The following is an 18,849-nucleotide window of genomic DNA, read 5'->3' on the forward strand; positions in this document are numbered from 1 at the left end:
TTGTATTATACTCTGGGAAAAAAAGTCTTTTTAAATTAATGAGCTTCAGTTACAAATTACATAGTTCTGAAAATCTAGTTCTTCAGCTGGACTGAGGCAACACGAGAAATAATAAGTTTAAGAAAAGGCGATTTGGAATGCAACAAAATATGAACAGAATTTCAAGGTCATTATTTCAGTAAAATCTCAGCTCACAGACTACTGACCTGTTCTATCAAGCAAATCATTTCACTTTATAGCAAATACATACATGTATTACCTTAGGTTTGGTGGGTGTATAATAAAATGTCATTGTTGAAAAACTGTCTAAATGCAATACCTTATTAGCATATTTGTAAAGCTCTTAAGAAAAAAAAGGAAAAGAGATATATGTATCAGTGCTCACAAAAAGTGAGAAAGCACTGTTTTAAAGACTTAGAGTGTTATCTTGCAAAACGAAACTTTGCCCCCAAAGTCGAGGTAACCATCTGTGTCCATGTCTGATTCAAGTACTGTGTGGGGAAGGAATTCTGATGCCTTTAAGTTTATTTGCTAAAGAATATCAAAATATCTGTCTAGAATAACCCACTGAACTTTGATGGGCAAAGTGTTAAAGGTATATTTTGAACTGTGAGTGTCATGCTTCCTATCTTACAGTGGGACAGGCTTGACTTTTTCAGGTAGTAAGTGTGAATCTTAGCTATGTCATTATCAAATAAAAGGATTATTTTCCCTCACTGCAGAAAGAATCTTGAGCTAAATTAATTCCTGATGCTAATGACTGCAACTCTGCTGAAGTGAACGTTGTGCCTGCACACCATGTTCTCTTTGGCTATAGAGAATTTGCTTCCTGTTTTCTCATTACTAAGCTCTCACTTCCATAACTATTTTGGCTGTCTTCTGATCAAACTTTTCTATAGGTCCCTAGTAGGCTGTCCTCAAAGGTTTTCCAGAGGAACTGGACTTTTCTCACATGACTATTTAAAAAGATCCTACTGCATATAAACACCAGTTGTGTGCTGGAGCCAATAATAATATTAAGAGAAAATATGTTAATTTCTTATTTCTAATTTATTTTCAAGCTCTTTCAGCATGATCTGTATGAATTCTTTTAACCTTAGCAAAGATTTATAGACCATAGCACTTTTTCCAGTAAAGACTTAACTATTCTTCATACTAGGCGTTGGGATTTCCAAGAGATTCTCTTTCCTAAAAACTGCTGAACAGGCTCTTACAAACAGTGGTGTGCTTTTTTTTGTGGTGTTTTTTTTTTTTTTGGGGGGGTGGGGGTGTGGTGTTTGGTTGATTTTTAATTTTTTTTTTTTTTGTAATTAAGAACCTGTTCTAAATTGCTGGAAAGTCTTTCCCTTTACTATAGGGGCTTTGCACTTCGGATCAACCTTTTTTTTTTATAAGCAGCAGTACTTTTAAAAACAAGTGGTTCCATTTCCCAGTTGTAAGGTCTTAACCAGTATTCTGATGTGTGTGACCACTTCCCTTGAAGACTGCTTCATTAGGACTTGCAGATTTCCTGTGTAACTTATACATGGTTATTTTTCAGTCCTCAGCAGGTCTAAAATATATTCTAGCTCTTATAAAACCTCTGGTGAAATTTTTTTTGTCCTAATGAGAAATTAAGAACCAGTTGCAATATATTTTAAGCATTTTTTACAGTTCTACTACAGCTAGTCTTGGTTATGTCCTTGAATTTCTTCAGTTATTTTTTGAAATCACCAAATTCTTAATAGTTGCATTTTCTTACAGTCTCCTTTATGAACAGAAAGAAGCAGCAGCTGGAAGACAAACAAAAATAATTGACTAGTGGCACAGTTGGTTCTTACCAGAATCCTCAGTTAATTACATGATTCAGTTTTGGCAACGAATACAGATTTCTTCCCTGAAAGTGTGGTTTGATTACAAACTTGTACCCAGTCTCACTTCATTTATGAATCTTCATTATATCTTTTTCTGACTGCATCACAAAAAGGAAAAATAGGCAGATAGTATACAAACAAATCCGCCACCTATATGCACCAGTCATAAAACGAAGTCGGTAAAAGCAGTAAAGCCCTAAATTCACCTTAGAACCAGAAACAATTCTGAATAGTTGTGCACTTGGATTTGTTTCAGTATGTTGCCTGCTTTGCTAGGATAATGATGCATTAGTCAGTAATTGTCTGGTTATATCATAGCTGGATCTTGTATTCCAGTGGTGAATGCAACTTCTACATTTGCCAATAACAATGCTGGATGTATTTTTTTAATTCTTAGTGTTCACTTAATATAAGGGAGTCTGTTCTTTTCCAGTGTTGTTCTTAGGTGAGGGACTTCCTTTTACTTAGCCTGTGATAGTGTGACAGAAAAAAAGTGAGTGTTCTAGGACTGCAGGTGACCAAAACCTGCAATTGCTTGCATCAGGTGCAGGGTTTTATTTCTCCTTTGCTACCATGCCGTGTTCTGTAGCCCTTGTTATGGATTTAAATGGCTATATCAAATGTGAAATTTGTCTTTTTTTGGTGTCTGATACTGAGTATTGAATATATTACCTAGGTCAGTAATATCTAAAGCTGTTAGTTTCTAAAATTACATTCTGCTGGCTGTCAGAATAGGTTATATGTATTTCTTAAGAAAGTTCCGTGGGCAGTTGTAGCCACATAGGTTGGCTTCCTGTGCAGACAGTTGTGAAATGCCTGGCCTTAACATCACGCTCGGCAGTTATAGCATAGCCCTCATAGCATACAGTATCTTAGGCCATTAAGTATTTAAATCTTCAAGTACTGTAGATATATCAATAAAAGTTCACATCTGTTACTCCACCGATGATAATGAGAAGCTAATGCAAAGTATGCCAGTGCTAAACCATCTTTTTAGTTGTTCTCCTCATTACTTCACTTTTTTGTTACAACAGACAAAGTAAGTAATTTTTGTCTGTCAGGAGTAGCATTTTTCCACTGAGCACTGAAAAAAGTTTGTCCGTTAGACGATGCAGTGAGCCCACCAAAATGGAGGCGGAAGTAAGGAAGGAAAAGAGGGCTATGCAAGAAAGCAGACCTTTGTATAGGAGGGTCTAGTTAGGGGAAGCTGGATATGTTTCATTGTTAGTAAAAACAGGGAGGATGTGAATCACAGCTTGCACATTTGCAGCACACCACTGTCGAAGGCATAAAAAGGCAATTGTACTGGCTCTAAGGAGGAGCAGCTTGCCTGTTTTGTTCACAGAAGATTCTGAAATAACACTGCCAAGATTTAAGACAACAAAAGAAGGGGAGACGTAACAAAGCAAGATTTCCCCTTCTTGACTTTCAGAAATATATTATACCTTGCTTCATGTAGATTGAACAGCTTTTGGTCCCTTTGACATACTAGTGGCATATGAAAGCCCTGTGGATGGATGGAGCGTTAGATTGGAAGTAATAAGGTTGTGCCTGACTTACCTCCGCATTTGTAGCAGATGTTACAAATGTCATAACATGAACCTTTGGGATCAGACTGGAAAAAAAAAAAGCAGCAAGACAACAGATGTAGGCCTCTTAGTTTTACCAGCAAGTATAGTCTGACACTATATAACACTGTTCTGACTTGATGTTAATACACTGTCCTCCTCCTGAGAACAGAATCAGTGACACTAGCCATTTCTGTAGCACTGAAGCTGGAAAGGGGTGACAGCAGTTTTCTTCCCAGAGGAATTTTAATACTAGTTTAAAAATAAGACGATAGAGCAATTATTACTCCAAGAAGTGTCTTATTGTTATACCTTAATAAGAAATCCATACTCATCACTCATTGGTGGGGGCAGAACTGAAATTTAAGGAATTTCTTCATGCTGTCATAATGTTTATGCCTTTTTCCACTGGTAGAGCCAAATCTCGCAGAGTGGACATTTATCTAAAACACTGCTGAATTCCTAGGTTTTTAAGCCCTCAATTCACCCCACCTTTGTGTGTCCCTCTCCCTTGCCTCGCGCATCTGTCTGTGCTTTGCCTCTTTCTATTCCATATTTCTGTAGACTTTTTTCCCCACGTCTTTACAGCAGTTGGATTTCCTGGGAAGCTCCTATCTCACTTTAATTATTGAACCCAATTTCATTAAAGCTACAGTAATATCTAAAGCATCTTTTACTTGCAGACATCTCTAACAGCACTTTCTCTGCTATCCCATCTAATTTTTTGAGAGTTTTCAAAACATTTTGGTGCTTCTTTTCACATTGCCCCTTATTTGTGACTCATCCACTCTGGACTGAAATGTAAAGCCTTTCTTCCCTCTTTAAGACTGCTGCTATCTAATAATATTGACCGATCATTGAAGAGTAGGTGGGTTTATCTGCTTCTTATTGTATCTGTTTGTGAGAGTGCAATAGAAGTGAACAGTCTTTATTAGGACCACAATACTTTCTTACATTCTGTATAAATTCTTCCTCCTCTGAGAATTTTGGGGCCAAAAGACAACATGGTAAATATTTGTAAAACAACCAGTATAAAGTGAGTTTGATGCTGGGAGGTAGCTCTAATTCAGTTGTATCAGAGACATTGGTCCGCCCCCTCCATGTCATGCTGCCCTACAGAGAAGCTAATGGCCAGAGTGAATGCTAATATCTACCGTTAATTGTTTTATGGGTGGTGTAGTTCTTTTGCTTCTCCTGCTATTGATTTTAACAGGAATTGTGTGTTCTTTACTTTCTGCACTGTCCTCTACATGGTGGAGGCTGCATGAAGTTATTCCTTCTCCTGTTTCTCAGAAGTTTTAGCCAATGTTCTTGTGTTTCATGGGAGAGGAAGAAAATTAATGCAGGCGTGCAGGCCCTTGTATGTTTTCCCTGTGCTTCAATTTAAAGCAGTAGTGATTCTCTCTGCCACATCACTCTCTCAGGTGCTGCCATTCTTGAACTGGAGGCTAAGCCCTCTCCCTGAAGAATTTCATTGTCAAGGAGAAGAGCGGGGGTTCTCCCATGAAGAATTTTAATCACCCTGTCTGTAGCCCTTTTGAAGGAGGCACAATAGTTCCTATAGTAACTACTACAGTGTGGGAGAAAGGCCAGTGCTCCCTCCCCCAGCCACAGATGGAGGACTCTCTTTGCTTAGATGACTGGAAATTCTTGCACAGCAAAGACTGCGTCCTTCACAGTGAAAAGAAAAATCTCTGAAATAAACTCTTAAAATATACAAGTGCTAAGTAAGAAACAGTGCTAGTTGAGTTATCAAGTAGAGAACATAAAAATCTCGAATATACTTATTTTTAAGGTGTGGTTAACTTTCATTCTTGGGGTTTTAACGCTAAGAAGTTCAGAAAAGAAAAAAAGAGACATTTAGGACCTAAGAAATCTTGTCTCCTCCTCCCACTCACCCTACCCCCACCCCCCAAAGAACAAATCCTGTGGGAAGGAGCAGACCTATAAACCAGATGAAAATAATTGGGAAAGGAAAAGTCTCATAAAATAGATGAAAACTTAAGACAGCCACTTATCTAGTTTCTTTTTTCCCATTCACTTTGAATCTTTTTTAAGGGAAGGACACATTATGTGTCTTTAAATCCATTGATTCCAGTTCAATTAAAAAGTTATATAGTACTTTTTGCTTTCTTGACAACATTTTAATTTGATGAGTTTTCAGTTATTGAAACTAAAAAAGCTATTAAAAAAGTTTAAAAGTATTAAGCAGCTTGAATTTGGAAAACAAGTTTTGCTAAAAATTCTTTTAATTCCTGGAGTTTTTGATGAAGCTTCATAGATGAACTACTGGAAATAATAAAACACACCTGTAATTGTGTTACATCACATTTTCTTTAATTAGTGAGTACATTCTTGATAACTACCTAGTTATTCCATGGAAAGTTTTTGTTTACTTTCTCAACCATGGATTCCCCAGTAATGAACATGTGCCTGTACCAGTGACTGGGAGATGGACGTCTAGAATAATAGGCATTAATGTACACAAAAAATAGATTTGAAATGCCATTTTTAGCTTTGTAAGTTCATTATCATATATTGCATTATGCATCTTACATGTAGTCCTTTGTGACAAATTTGTTATGATACTTTATTGCTGTGATACTTAGTTGGTGATGGCACAGCATTAATGATTCCCATAGCTTAACTAAACCAAGATAAAATACCTTTCCACATATGTTGCAACTCCGTCTGAGATTTATTTCTTCCTCCCATCTGTGAAGGTGGATGAGGGACCTAAATTTTGGATCATATGATGGCTTAGGGTGAGTAGATTGGTGACATCATTTACTTACTTTGGATACCCTTTCTAAATCAGAGGGCAATATCTCTGCTTACGTCATGCTGGTTGCCTGTCATTCATCTCACGTTAGATCAGGATCTGATTACATATCATCTATGCCTTATGTCCTCAACATACGTGTCAGGCAGAGGAGTTTACTCTTGCTGGAGATTTCTTTCAAAACTTAGAATCAGTCATAAATGGGATAGCAAAGAACATTCAATGGAAAAAACATATCCATCACAAGGTACTAAATATGAAGTAAAAGAACTAATAAAAAAAGCCTCTGCAGATGTTAGCGTGTATAAACACTGGCCTTTCTTTCTGAGCCTAATGTTGGTTACACTTTGTCCTTCCCTGACATTGCATCTTCTGTTCTTCAGTTTAGCCCCTTAGTGCCCCATCTTTTCTAAAACACAGCTTTTAAGCATTTCCAAATTACTTGTTATGTCTAATGGGAAAGCCCCAAGGTTTTAAGATGACATTTCACCTCTTCCTGTAAAACCACCCTGATTATCACGTTCATCTGCATTGTTCTTTCATGAGCATTTGGGGCTGTTCCTAGAAATAACAAAAGATAAATTTTCATGTAGAATCTACTTTACACTAAGGCCTTTACAAAAGGCAAATGTATTAGAAATTGTACTGGAATTTCTATAGACCTTTTTTTTCTACTTTGAAACAAAAAATATTAAATTATGGAAAAGAATACTTAAAAGATTATAGCCACACTCATGTTGTGAACTGCTTTGCACATACAGTCGTCTGAGACAATTCAGAGAACTCTTCTTATGCTCTGTCATCTGAAAGGGTCATGCGTTTTGTTGATATGCATGGGGAGAAATATTAGCCAATCCTGTGAGTAGCTTCTATGCACTTAGCCTGATATGGTTGTGTATTTTGTGAATGAAAGAGATAATGTTCTTTTTTGGTGGGTTGTTTATGAATTTTCATATTTTTGTAGACCTGCTCAGGCTTTGCTAATTCAACTCTGACTTCATTGGCAATTGTAATTAGAGCTCTTCAAGATCAAAAAAGTGAAACATGGCCTCTATTTTTTTATAATTCTTCAGACAGCAGATTACCTAAAACTGTGCAGTGGGATGGCCCTATGTCCACCTCTGCTTCCAAGCATACAGAAAGGTGCTGCTAAGAAAAGTCAACAAAAAGAAATACAAAACAAGGATTTTAAGGCTAATTGAGAAAAAGCCTTTATAAGTAAATAATAGTTCAGGGGAATAAATTAAAAAATTCTGAATAGCTTCCAAAACTAGTTTTAAACTATTATCAAAGCAACAGATTTTAAAACCTCTTGATCTGAATTTTACCAAAATTTCCACTAAACCGATTTATGTTGAAAGGCGGCATGCAAAGTCTCACAAAAGTTTTTCAGGGGGAACTGATTATTGTGCTGGTGATATGTGCTTTCACTCCTACTGATCAAGGAATGCTGCTTCTGTTTAATTAGAACTCTGTCTTCACTAGTAGAAAGTCACAGTGAACACCAGTCTTTGCTCATTCTGTGCTCCAGTAGCTTAGAATTGAGTTTAAGAGGAAATCCTCTCTCTTCAGTATGCATGGAAATCTTTCTTAGGCAGTCTACATGTTTTTTTTTTTCCATGGTTTCCCACTCTTCCTAGCACAATCGCGAATGCTCTTGAGATTGCATTAAGCATGCTTAGACTGCCCCCAAGACACACTGAAAGGGATGTGGTTCTTCCTTCACCTCACGTATAGCCAGATTAGTCATCGAGGGAAGAAATTTAAAGAGGAATTAATGAGCAGTTTGATTTTTTTTCCTTGTTAATAGCTTGTTATGGAATAATCCTATACCAGGAATAGACATTTAAGTCTGGATAGTAAAAGTCATGGTCCAATGCCATGGAAAGTAAAAGATTTTAATAGACAGATTCCTGTGCTCCAGCACTACAAAAGTGCACGTGTGAAAACAATTTTCCTATCTTCTTGACACTATTAACAGTCAATATTTAATACAAACATTGGTTCAGTCAACTTTTTGATCAACCACAACAATTGTGCATTCAAACCTTAAACTTTGTCAATTAAATGTAGGCAGTACAAAATATGACCGCATGTGAGAAAGCCGATTTAGAGACATTTGTTCATACAGTAAAACAGGAGAGGCTTGAAAGAAGAATTTAACCCGTGTTTGGAACTTGTTTCCTTTCTGCCTCCTGTTGCAGGTTGGTACACACGCTGCAGCCTTCTCCACATCCTAATTTCCCCTACTTCCTGTTACCCAAAAGAAGAAATTTATTTTGTTCATGCAGTAGTTTGTTTCTGTAAAAACTCTGCATTTAAAAGGGAATCCACATTTTTTAAAAAGGTGCTCATCCAGATCTTGAGGTCTGTGAAGGTTGTTGAGCTACTTTGATTTACAGATGTTGGGAGATAAATCATAAATTCCTTGCTTTCCAAGGTTTCTGTGAGCAGCTGAGCTGTGGCTGCTGATGGTTCCATCCACAGGGTAAGAGATTTAGAGATGACTGGCTGTGGCTTGTGTGATGGAAGCCAGTTCAGTATTATAGTTTATGTTTTGAAATTTTAGAATAAAATAACATCATGGCATGTTTTTTTAATCCAACTATTTCGGTCTATGTCTTCCTTTCATCTACTGTCATTGTCATGCCAACAATCCATTCAGTACAAATGAGAGGCTTTGTGCTGTGATTGGACTGTAAGATTGCCATGTTTTTGAAAGGTATCAATGTGATATGCATTTATGTACCCAAAATGGTATGTTTCTTCTGATGCAGATAGGTATCAAGAAATCTTGAAAGCTCAAGTAAAATAATGAGGCAATGAACTCAGAAGATCAAATAAAATAAGTTTGTTTCTCCTTATTCTAGATTTATCTCAATATTCTTGTCTCATTCCTCAAAATGTGAAGAATGATAGTTAGGGAAGTGAATGAAATACAGAAAATACATATTTAACACCTATTCAGTTACCAAAAAAGAGTTGCAGTATGCCTACCAGAAGCATAATGGTTTTCTGTGTAACCTATTTATGCTGGTTGTAAAATGAGGAGCAGTCATTACAATGCCACATCACCTGAGTAAGTGCAAGACACATAAATCAAAGAGCTGTACTGCTATAAAAATGTCAATGAACTGAACAGCACAAAAGTACCAGTATTTGTCTATGTGTATACCAGCCACTAGGATGCAGTCATCGATAGACGATTTAATTGACAAATTTTAAAGCTAAGATCTGGCCTTCTCATGTTTTCTAGTTAACTCACCCCCCTTGAAGCGTTTTCATTTGAGGTGTAGAACTCAGTGTGTCTCAAGTATGAAGAAATTATGACTTACCGGTAAATATAATTTAAAGTTAAAGATACTGTTTTAAAATGTGTTGCACTGTCTTCATGCACTTTATTCAAGTTATGATGCTCACATGCTAAAAAACCTGCAATTACCAGTTAACCAGAAGTGATATTCAGTATGTAATGGATACGCTTCAAAATGCCAGGGGATTGTAAAGGAAGGATATGGGGCAGGAAACAGAAAATTAATCGGAAGGAAGATTCCAAAGGGTGATGTGCTCAGACAATGGGTGGAAAATGTAACACAGTCTAGATGAAAGAATGAAAAGACCTAAAGGATTTCAGGGAGGTTTTGTGTTTTTTCAGGGTTTTTTGCTTTTTGCGAGTGCTTATGAAGACTGCTATGAAAGAATGCCTAGCAGGCCAAAACTGTGAATTCCCTTTTTGTTTCTGGTAGATTACAAATGAAATGACCATACAAAGCACAGTGCTAACTGATAGCAATCAAAATGGGAATACTGATAATCTTTACAGAGCTATATATTTTGTTTAGTTCTACAACTAAAGCTAAAGTTTCTCTCAGAAATATAGGTACAACTCCAATTTTAGCAAATGTTTGGTAATACATCTGGAGGCAAAGTAGGGACAAAAGAAGGATCATCTTTAACTCTGCCTGCAAAAAGGAAAGCTAAAGAAGTTTAACTTGCTAGAAAATTTAATGTGCTCTTTTTTTTTCTTATTAAATAAGCATTGCTGTTTATATTGGGCATCACTACAGCTATAGATAAGATGAGACAATGCAAAGAGAAGCAAAAATTATTTACGATCAGAAAGCTGATATAGAAAAGTATAAGGCTGACTAAGTACCTAAAACTTCTAAAAAGAATAATATTGTGCTGACATGTCTGGTCAGTCACTATACTAAGGGAAGTAAAAATTCCCCAAGTACAGCAGTTGCTCTATTACCAATTTTGGTTGCAGTGTAAAGCCGAAGTCTTGAAGAAGACTTTTATCTCAAACTGTTAGCATCTATGTCCTTGACTATCTTCAGAGGAAAGAGGAGGATCTAGAAAACACTGGCTCTACAGCAGTCACCATTTGTAATTATGAGCTATTGCCTGAATCTATTAGCAATGAAGCCACCTGTTTGCCCAGTATAAATAGCTTAGAATTTCCTGCAAGGAAATTACATGAAGCATCAATAAGGAATGATATTACATTTTCAGGTCAATATGACTATCATTACTTGGCATTTATCTTTTCTTACTGATATCATGTTTGGCAGCCAGTATCATAGAAGGCTAAGAAATTGTTGCTCTGTATTTTGTTTTCATTGGTATTAAATTAGCCTGTTCAGTAATGGCAGTCATCCATTCTGCTTGTTTTAGTGGATCCTTGGTATTTCGTTTTTCTTATCATGCATTGTAAAGAGAGCAATGTGTAAAGATGCACTAGTGCTGTGATGGTTCCAGAGGCATTAGACTATCAGGGTCTTTGGATGGAAATAGTTTTGTATAGACTTTAAAAGGGTGCAGAATGAACTTCGCTTCTCTCTATAATGGATATTCTTGGCTTTGGTGGTAAGACAGGAAAGGAAGGGAAGGTTCCTTCAGCCCTATGCCCTCTTCTCCATGCTCTAGCTTTCTCTGGTCATGTGGCAAGGACAGCCTAGACCTAAGAAGAAACCTCAGCTTCCAGGAGATGCTTACACTTGGTTAGACTTGATTGCGGGCTTGGTGCTTCTGGCATAGAGAGTTTAACGAAATGTTAGTTTTATAATTTCTGAGCCCTTTTTGTAGTCACTGCTGCCTTTGAAACATAACTGCCTACTACTCACTTTACACCTTTAAACTATATAATTTAAATGTAGAGGCTGAAGTTTCAAGTACCTATTCCAGCAACTAACATGGATATCTGGGATACTACAGTACTTCCCTATGCTTAGCAATAACTTTGATATCTCAGATGTGTTTACAAATGTTGACTTTTTAATGTTGTGTTTATGTCATTCCAGTTTCAAATAAGATAAATAATATGTTCAGATAAATCTCTCCTAACTTCCCAATTCCTGATGTTTAGTTCTTATCCCCACATTTCAAAACATTTATATTATATGTAGCCTCTTTTTCAATAGTATTTTTCACTAGATTCTGCATGCTGTCATCACCATGTAAAAAAAAAAACCTCTACAGGGACTTGGGGTATATTTGAATAAATGATTCATTTCCAGAGTTCTTGGACATTTAAATAGATTTTTAAAAAGCCCAACTAGTCTTTTATCCTTCAAATTTGAGTCACTGAAAATTACATACAAATTTTATTTGCTCTGTGCAAGGCAAATTTGAAATTAACACTGCTGTATAAAATGCAAAACGTATTTAAATAGTTAATGTCAAATGGTATGATCAGGGGTGCATTAGAAATGAATGTGCAGACCTTGCAACATAACTGTTTTTTATTCAGTTATAGGTGCCCAGCGCAGGAGAAGTCCCAGTGCCCTTGCCATTGAAGTATTTGAATCACATTTGGGAAGTCATATTTTACAGGTAAAATAATGGCCTTTCCACAAAAAATCAAAACAACTAGCTAGTCGTATTTCTGCCAATAATTTGAATAGTATTGTTGTCAGCACTTACATTAATGAGGTTTTTTGTTTGGTTTTTTTTTTTTTGGGGGGTGGGGTGTTCAAAAACTTGTAATTCCTTCTTTCTAAAAAGAACATGATTGGGAGAATATTAACGAGAGGGAGGGCAAGTATCATTTGGCTGAATCACAATATTTTGTTGTTTAGACTGTGCAGTAGGTGTTTTCTCACAGAATGCCTGTATGTGTCTGTGTGTATGCATGCACAAAACAGTATTTTGTGTTGGTGATTTGATCTGCCTTAAGTCTCTCATACAGATTTAGGGTTTTTTTCCCCCCACTTTGGTTTATGAGTACTGCTTTCCTCCCTGGTATCTCAGTTGTCACAGTTATATATCAAAAATTTGCAACGATCTGCAAAGAGAAAAAATGATCAGCAGCATGTCTCTTAGATCTCCTTAGCTATGAGATAAATACTAATCTGATATTTGTCAAAGAATTTAGCCACACTGTGGAAGTCATTATATTCCAGGAATATTAAACTGAAGAACAATGACCTGATGGAAACATTCCTAAGCATGCTTTGTTTTGTCAGGGTTACTACAACCTTTCTTAGGTTGTAGTAATCAAACGCGGACAAACAAAATGTGATGTCTTTTGTCAGCGAGGCAAAACCCCAGCACTATGGAAATAAAAACTACGTAGTCTTTTCTAAGTGTGTCACTGAATAACTGCTCTTATTTAGCAACATACACAGCTTCTCAATGCAAATATACTGCTTGGTGTATTATCTTTTAAGAGGTATGAAAGAGGTAAATTAGGATATTATCATGAGAAATATTCCACTTAATTTGAAATGGTTGAGAGCTATCTCTCTGTACTAACTCAGCTGTAGCATTCAATAGCACTATGGATAATGTCAGATTTTTTCTCATCCTTATAAAGTAAATGCAGAATAGCAGCAAAGATAATTTTAGGAAAACATTAAATTAACTACTGGAATTAATTTCTGTGGAACACAAATAATGAATGAAGTTATTTACTTAGTTGTACACCCTTGACAGATGCCTAGGTCAAGTTTTTGATTCTGTAAGCAAATATGTGTGTTACAGTTACAATATCAAAGATATCTGCCCCAGTATCTATAGTAATGCGTTTGCATATTAGAAAGAAATGCTGTTATGCTGTCTCATAAGTGTAGAAAAAATGAAGAAATAGCAGTTTTATGACATTTCAGTTTATGTAATTTGTCAGGATGTTGTTTTGAGTATGTAAACATGTTTTATATATCGTAAAGGTATGGTTTTTACAATATGAATTATAACAAATATCTAGATAAAACTTCATTGAGAACGATTTGTACACAGTCATTAAGTATTAGGTATGACCTTTTATGAATGAAAACAGAAAAACCTAGGATGGCCACTTTGAAAACTACTTGACATTTGAGATTTCACTTATTGAAAATAAGTGAAACGTTATCACAATTTATCACGACTTGGGATTTTATTACTTATTTAAGCTAGATTCTCCTTTTGTTTGTTTTTTTTTTTTTTTGTACTTATATGTGGTAAATTAAGGTGGTTTCAGGATATAACTTTATCATAGCACTAGTAAAAAACCCTATATTGTACTTGTACCTGTAGCTGAGGATTTTAGGATTTTCAGTCAAAATTACCATCCGTATCCTATTGAATATCTGTTGGGGTGTGGCCTTTTCAGAGAGGGTGGTGCTTTTACCGAAGTACTGCCATTAATCTCTCAATTGATAATAGAAAGTTCCACTCTGACATTTAAAAGAGAATAGACTGTTGATGATGGATGAAGGACAAAATGAATTAATAATGGTAGCAAGTTTATCATGATATGTTAAAATCTTGTGTTATTTTAGCAGAGTAATCAACACTTGGAAGGAAAATCTAGGTCATTCATTCAAATGCACTGCTTTTAACAGGTCTGAATGAACTTCAAAGTACTGCCTTGTGGTCTTATACGTAGAAAGACAAAATGATTTTGAAAACAACAATCAGATAGATTCTGTGGTGAAATACAGTTCTAACAAGTTCTCATTTAGTCTGCTGCTCCTAGAAATGATTTTCAAAGAAGTATTGTGATAAGTATTGTTTGCAAGTGAAGTAAACAACCTTGATTATACCTTGGGAATACCTGTGTTTGATTTCAGAGTCTGCTATCTGAGGAAGTAGAATTAATAGTTAGTTTGTTTAATCCCTTTTGCTATTAATATTTTGAAGACTGGGTTAAGTGTAAACTCAGAAATTAAGGAGCCTCTTTAATCCTTCTAATATTTTGATACTTGAAATTTTATTGACAGACACATAAGAAGCATAATACAGTATGTTTAAAAAAAGTGGATATAGTTTCTTTATAGTGATGTTGTAAAAACAGAAATGGAGGCGCATCTTGTGGTATTTTACATTTTGATTCTACAAGCAAGTACTGTTAGTCACATCTAAAAATTTCCAAGCCACAGTAAATTGCTGTATATCATGCTGAGGAGATTTCCACAGTAGGTTTGAAGCCAAAGACACTATCCACTGTGTGCTTATGGAAAAAAGGACACCACAAAACATGAATGCCCAAACGCTATTATATCCGAATCTTTGTGTCAGGGCAAAAAGTCCTTTAAATGTTTTCCAAATAAAATCACGTGAATGATGAAAAGTAGAAGAGCTTCTAATAGAGAAGAAAAATAGATAATGGCAATACTTTAATTTTTTACAAGGTTTTTGATTTGCCAAATTGTGTGCTTTATCTTCTACATTCTTCTTCTGAAAAGTGGTGTTATAATGAGGATAGACGTCAATAAAGACATCTTCAGTTTTATACTTATGTATATATATTTAATATTTGTTTAATAAATAAATCAATTTTAAAAAATTTATTTCTGGTACCAGCTATTCAAAAATTTGGCTGAAACTGGTTGTAAAAATTAGCAGAAATTTACCATTTTTTTCAGGGCCTCTTTTTTTTTTTTTTTTTTTTTTGTCTGTAACTTCACTGCTGTTGAGAAGGTGTGGAAAGGGGTCAGTAAACCCATATTCTTCATATAATCAGGAATGATCAGGAAATGTAGAACTAAATATAGAGAAAAGGGAAAGTTAGTGAATATATTTGCATATGCAAATTAGCTTAATTGATACTGCTTGCCTCTACAGGGATTTTTCATTACAAACTGGAGTGCTACATTGTTCAGCTCATATTGAGTAATTTAGTAACTAATGAGACCAGTTTGCACTAATTTGCATATGATAAATGAGCTTAATTGCAGTAAATAACTTGGAGGCATAATTACTTAATTTTCCTGTGTTGCATGGCTTTTAAGTTCACGTATGAACAACTCAAGATAATTTTGCATATTTAAATTAGTTGCTTTTAAAATTCTTGAACAAAAAAGAACACACCTTACAATTTGAACTGTAAAACAATTAAAAGTAAAATGTACAGTATTTTCAAATAAAGTTTAATATTTAAAAAAAATATATATTTCTTTTAGAAATACCAGTGCCTTAAAGAATAAATATTTGGAATTCAACACAGTGTGATACTTATAAAGTCAGAATAGAATAGAAAGAGGGTATTAGTAATAATAATAGAACTCTGTATCTGAACTGTAGTGAGTGGTACACATTTTGTATTCCTGCATACAAGAGTGATAACTTTCATAACTGCGCTCTTTGCTTCAGCAATGCCTATTCAACTGTTAAGAAACTGTAACACTTTCATATAGCATTATATTACAGTACACAATAACTTAGACACTAGTTGTCTTAAATTGTCTCGACTGTCCTATATCTACTTAGTTTTGTGTGAAGAAGTTCTTAAATCAGAGAGATATTGAAGTGTCAATGCAACAAAGATGCTTTTTTCTTTCTTTTTTTTTTTAGTAGACATGGTCAATGGTGAACACTGTCATGAATAACCATTGTGATGGAGATTTCTACCAATAGTTTCAGAAAAAAAACCCAAAAAACAAAAACTAACAAACCCAAAACCAAACCAAAACAAAAAAAAACCAAACAAAAAAAACCCCAAACAAATAAAAAACCCCACATCAAACCTAAAGCAAACCCAAAATCAAAACAGATGAAAGATCCCAATTCATTTCTGCGATGTCCCTAAAGTTGTTGCCCATTACACACTTTTGATAGAATTGATAGAATTGAACTACTGAACTAAACAGGGAAAAAAGCTCAAACACCCAACTACCAATCTCATGAACAATTCAATCCCATAGCGAGATCTGTTGTGTATTTACAAGTGGATGACAGTCATGGAATTCTCCAAAGAAGTTTTTTCTCATGTTTAAGTGGAACTATCCAATCTAAACCTACCCTGGCACAACTTTGGAGAAAAGGCTGACCCCCACCTCGCTACAACCTCCTTTCAGGGAGTTGTAGAGAGTGATAATGTCTCCCCTCAGCCTCCTCTTCTCCAGACTAAACCCCAGTTCCCTCAGCCACTCCTCTTAAGACTTGTGCTGTAGAACCTGCACCAGTTTCATTGCCCCTCTTTGGACACGGGAGACTCTCATTTCCCTTTTACTTTATATTGTACTTTTTTATCCCATTAAGAAAGTATTTTGTGATGAAAAGAGGTCTTCATAATCGCAGTACCAGATTTAACACAGGAAAAAATATCAGATTCCTATTAAGATCAAAGAAAAGACAGTTTGAGCACATACATTCTGAACCTATAGGCTGTGTTCTTCATCATCGAGTAAAGATACACAAGATACAAACCACTTAGGTTGGATGGAGTGGTTCACAATTTAGAGAGGAAACTTGTAGCGTATGTGCGGTTGTGTCCAAGATGACCCAGCAAAGTCATCTGTAGTATGCACAAGGGCTGTAAGCCCTTGTTTACTTCCTATCAGCCTCCATATCAGCACAGGCTTGATCATGTAATGTCATCCTAGAACAGGAGCAGAATTTGAACTACTTGGAAGCTATATATGGCTCAAATGCTGCAGTTTGGCTTTTCTCCATGTGGTGATCCCAGGCGTTCCATGAAAAAAAGGCAATCTGATATTTTCTAAATATACTTCACATCCTTTTCAATCCACTGGAAGTCTCAGCTTGTGGATGGAACTTCATGGAGATTTAATTGCATCCTTACCTCCATCCTATAGATAAGCCACAGGTTATTAGACTCATGGATGTTATTTTAGCTTTTCTGTACTTAAAGTCTACAAACAAACAAACCACCCACAGCCTGTGGACATAAGAAGCCTGATGAATCGCTAATATTGTGAACAATTGAAATGTACCTCACTCTAATAGTTTTATATTCTTTTTTTTTAATTACTTTTCTTCTACTAATGCGTTCAGCTCTGTAATAATAGGAGTAACATGAAACTGTTTGAATATATTCTGTATGTCAACATAGTATATTACTGTTCTTCAGAGTGGGTCCCTTATTAATTGTGAGGTAAACGTGCAGGATGAATGCAACATCTCTCGTTTCTAGTGAATCATTACAGGACACGCCACTACTGTATAGAGTAGCTTAGACTATACCTGGGTCACTGGGTTGTTTGCTGGAGCATGTCAGATAAGCTTAAGTTTCCTCAGGAAAAAGGAAAATTAATAACAGTCTCTTCATTCCAAGTGAGCACTCTAACAGTTAGTTTTCTGTTTGCAGGTGGCTACTACCCCATCCACCTGTACTCCTCAACTAAAAGAAAGCTGTGTCTATAATAGTGTTCTAGAGGCTGATCCTATCCCATTGTCTGAGCTGTGTAAGAACTGCAAATAACAGATTGAACCGTTACACGTGATACTCTCAGAAGTACTCACGGTTACACGAATGATCAACTGAACACTAACAAATATTGTTAATACCTCAATAATTATAAAACAAAAGGCTTTTTCCCATATTCAGCCAGAAAAATTGGAAGTTGTTATTGGGAAAATGTTTCTACGTTATCCTCAAGTTAATGCAGTTTTATCATCTAGTTTATAAATGAGTGTTATCAAATGCAGGTGGTGTAGAAACAAATACACAATTTGAAGAAAACTTTCATATCAGAGCTTTTTCTCTGTTGTCCAAAAGGGTCTTGTCCTCCATTTCCCTTATTTTTGCAGCACTGTTAACATTCTTTGTAGGACGATGGTATTCTGGCAAGCCTGGCATAGACAAAAAATAGAAGTCGCTATACATTTTCACTATAACATTTAGTCACGTTTGGAAGATGTTCCTATTTACCTATAATAACTGGATTAGAATATAACAAGGCAATGACTCTATTCATTTTTTTTCCAAAAACATCTTGCTGGAGAGCATGTGGGTAAAGTTTTCCATAGACTGTGAATATGCATGTTCAGCATGCAACCAGTTTAGGTTGTGCAAAACTTGTGGATCTTTTTTGTTAAGGCGAAGTAGAGATTAGTGAACAGAGCGAGTTATTTACAATTTTGCAGCGATGAATGGTTGTGGATGAACATACAAGAGTTGCACACAATTAACAGGGTCATGGAGAAACAGAAGTTTCTCCTGTAGTGAAAACAAGTACTAATACTTTACCCTGTAAGCATGCTGTTAGGAATTAAAATTGGTCAAGCAGTATGGATAATCATAATTGAACAAGGGATAATCATAATTAAACAAGAAAATACATAGTTCTAAAATCTGTGTTCCCCCACAAATGTGTGAGTATTGTAAAACTTTGGAGTGTTTTAATTAGGTATAAGAGTAGAAAAACAAGTACAAGTAGACATGAAGTTTAGAGGTAGTTCTGTGGCTGGCGAGGCTATA

General features: G+C 35.7%; 1 protein-coding gene across 2 annotated transcripts in view; it reads left to right on the plus strand.

The window, feature by feature from the left end:
* The window catches only part of NPAS3 (neuronal PAS domain protein 3), a 628,153-nt gene that overhangs the window by 305,623 nt on the left and 303,681 nt on the right, over window positions 1-18,849 (plus strand). For both annotated transcript variants that reach the window (XM_075103333.1, XM_075103334.1), the window contains one exon: window positions 11,956-12,038. In XM_075103333.1, coding sequence (XP_074959434.1) covers window positions 11,956-12,038 — 83 coding nt within the window. The remainder of the gene's footprint in view (window positions 1-11,955; window positions 12,039-18,849) is intronic.

This window comes from Phalacrocorax aristotelis, chromosome 9 (genome assembly GCF_949628215.1).
Source record: "Phalacrocorax aristotelis chromosome 9, bGulAri2.1, whole genome shotgun sequence".
NCBI lineage: Eukaryota > Metazoa > Chordata > Aves > Suliformes > Phalacrocoracidae > Phalacrocorax > Phalacrocorax aristotelis.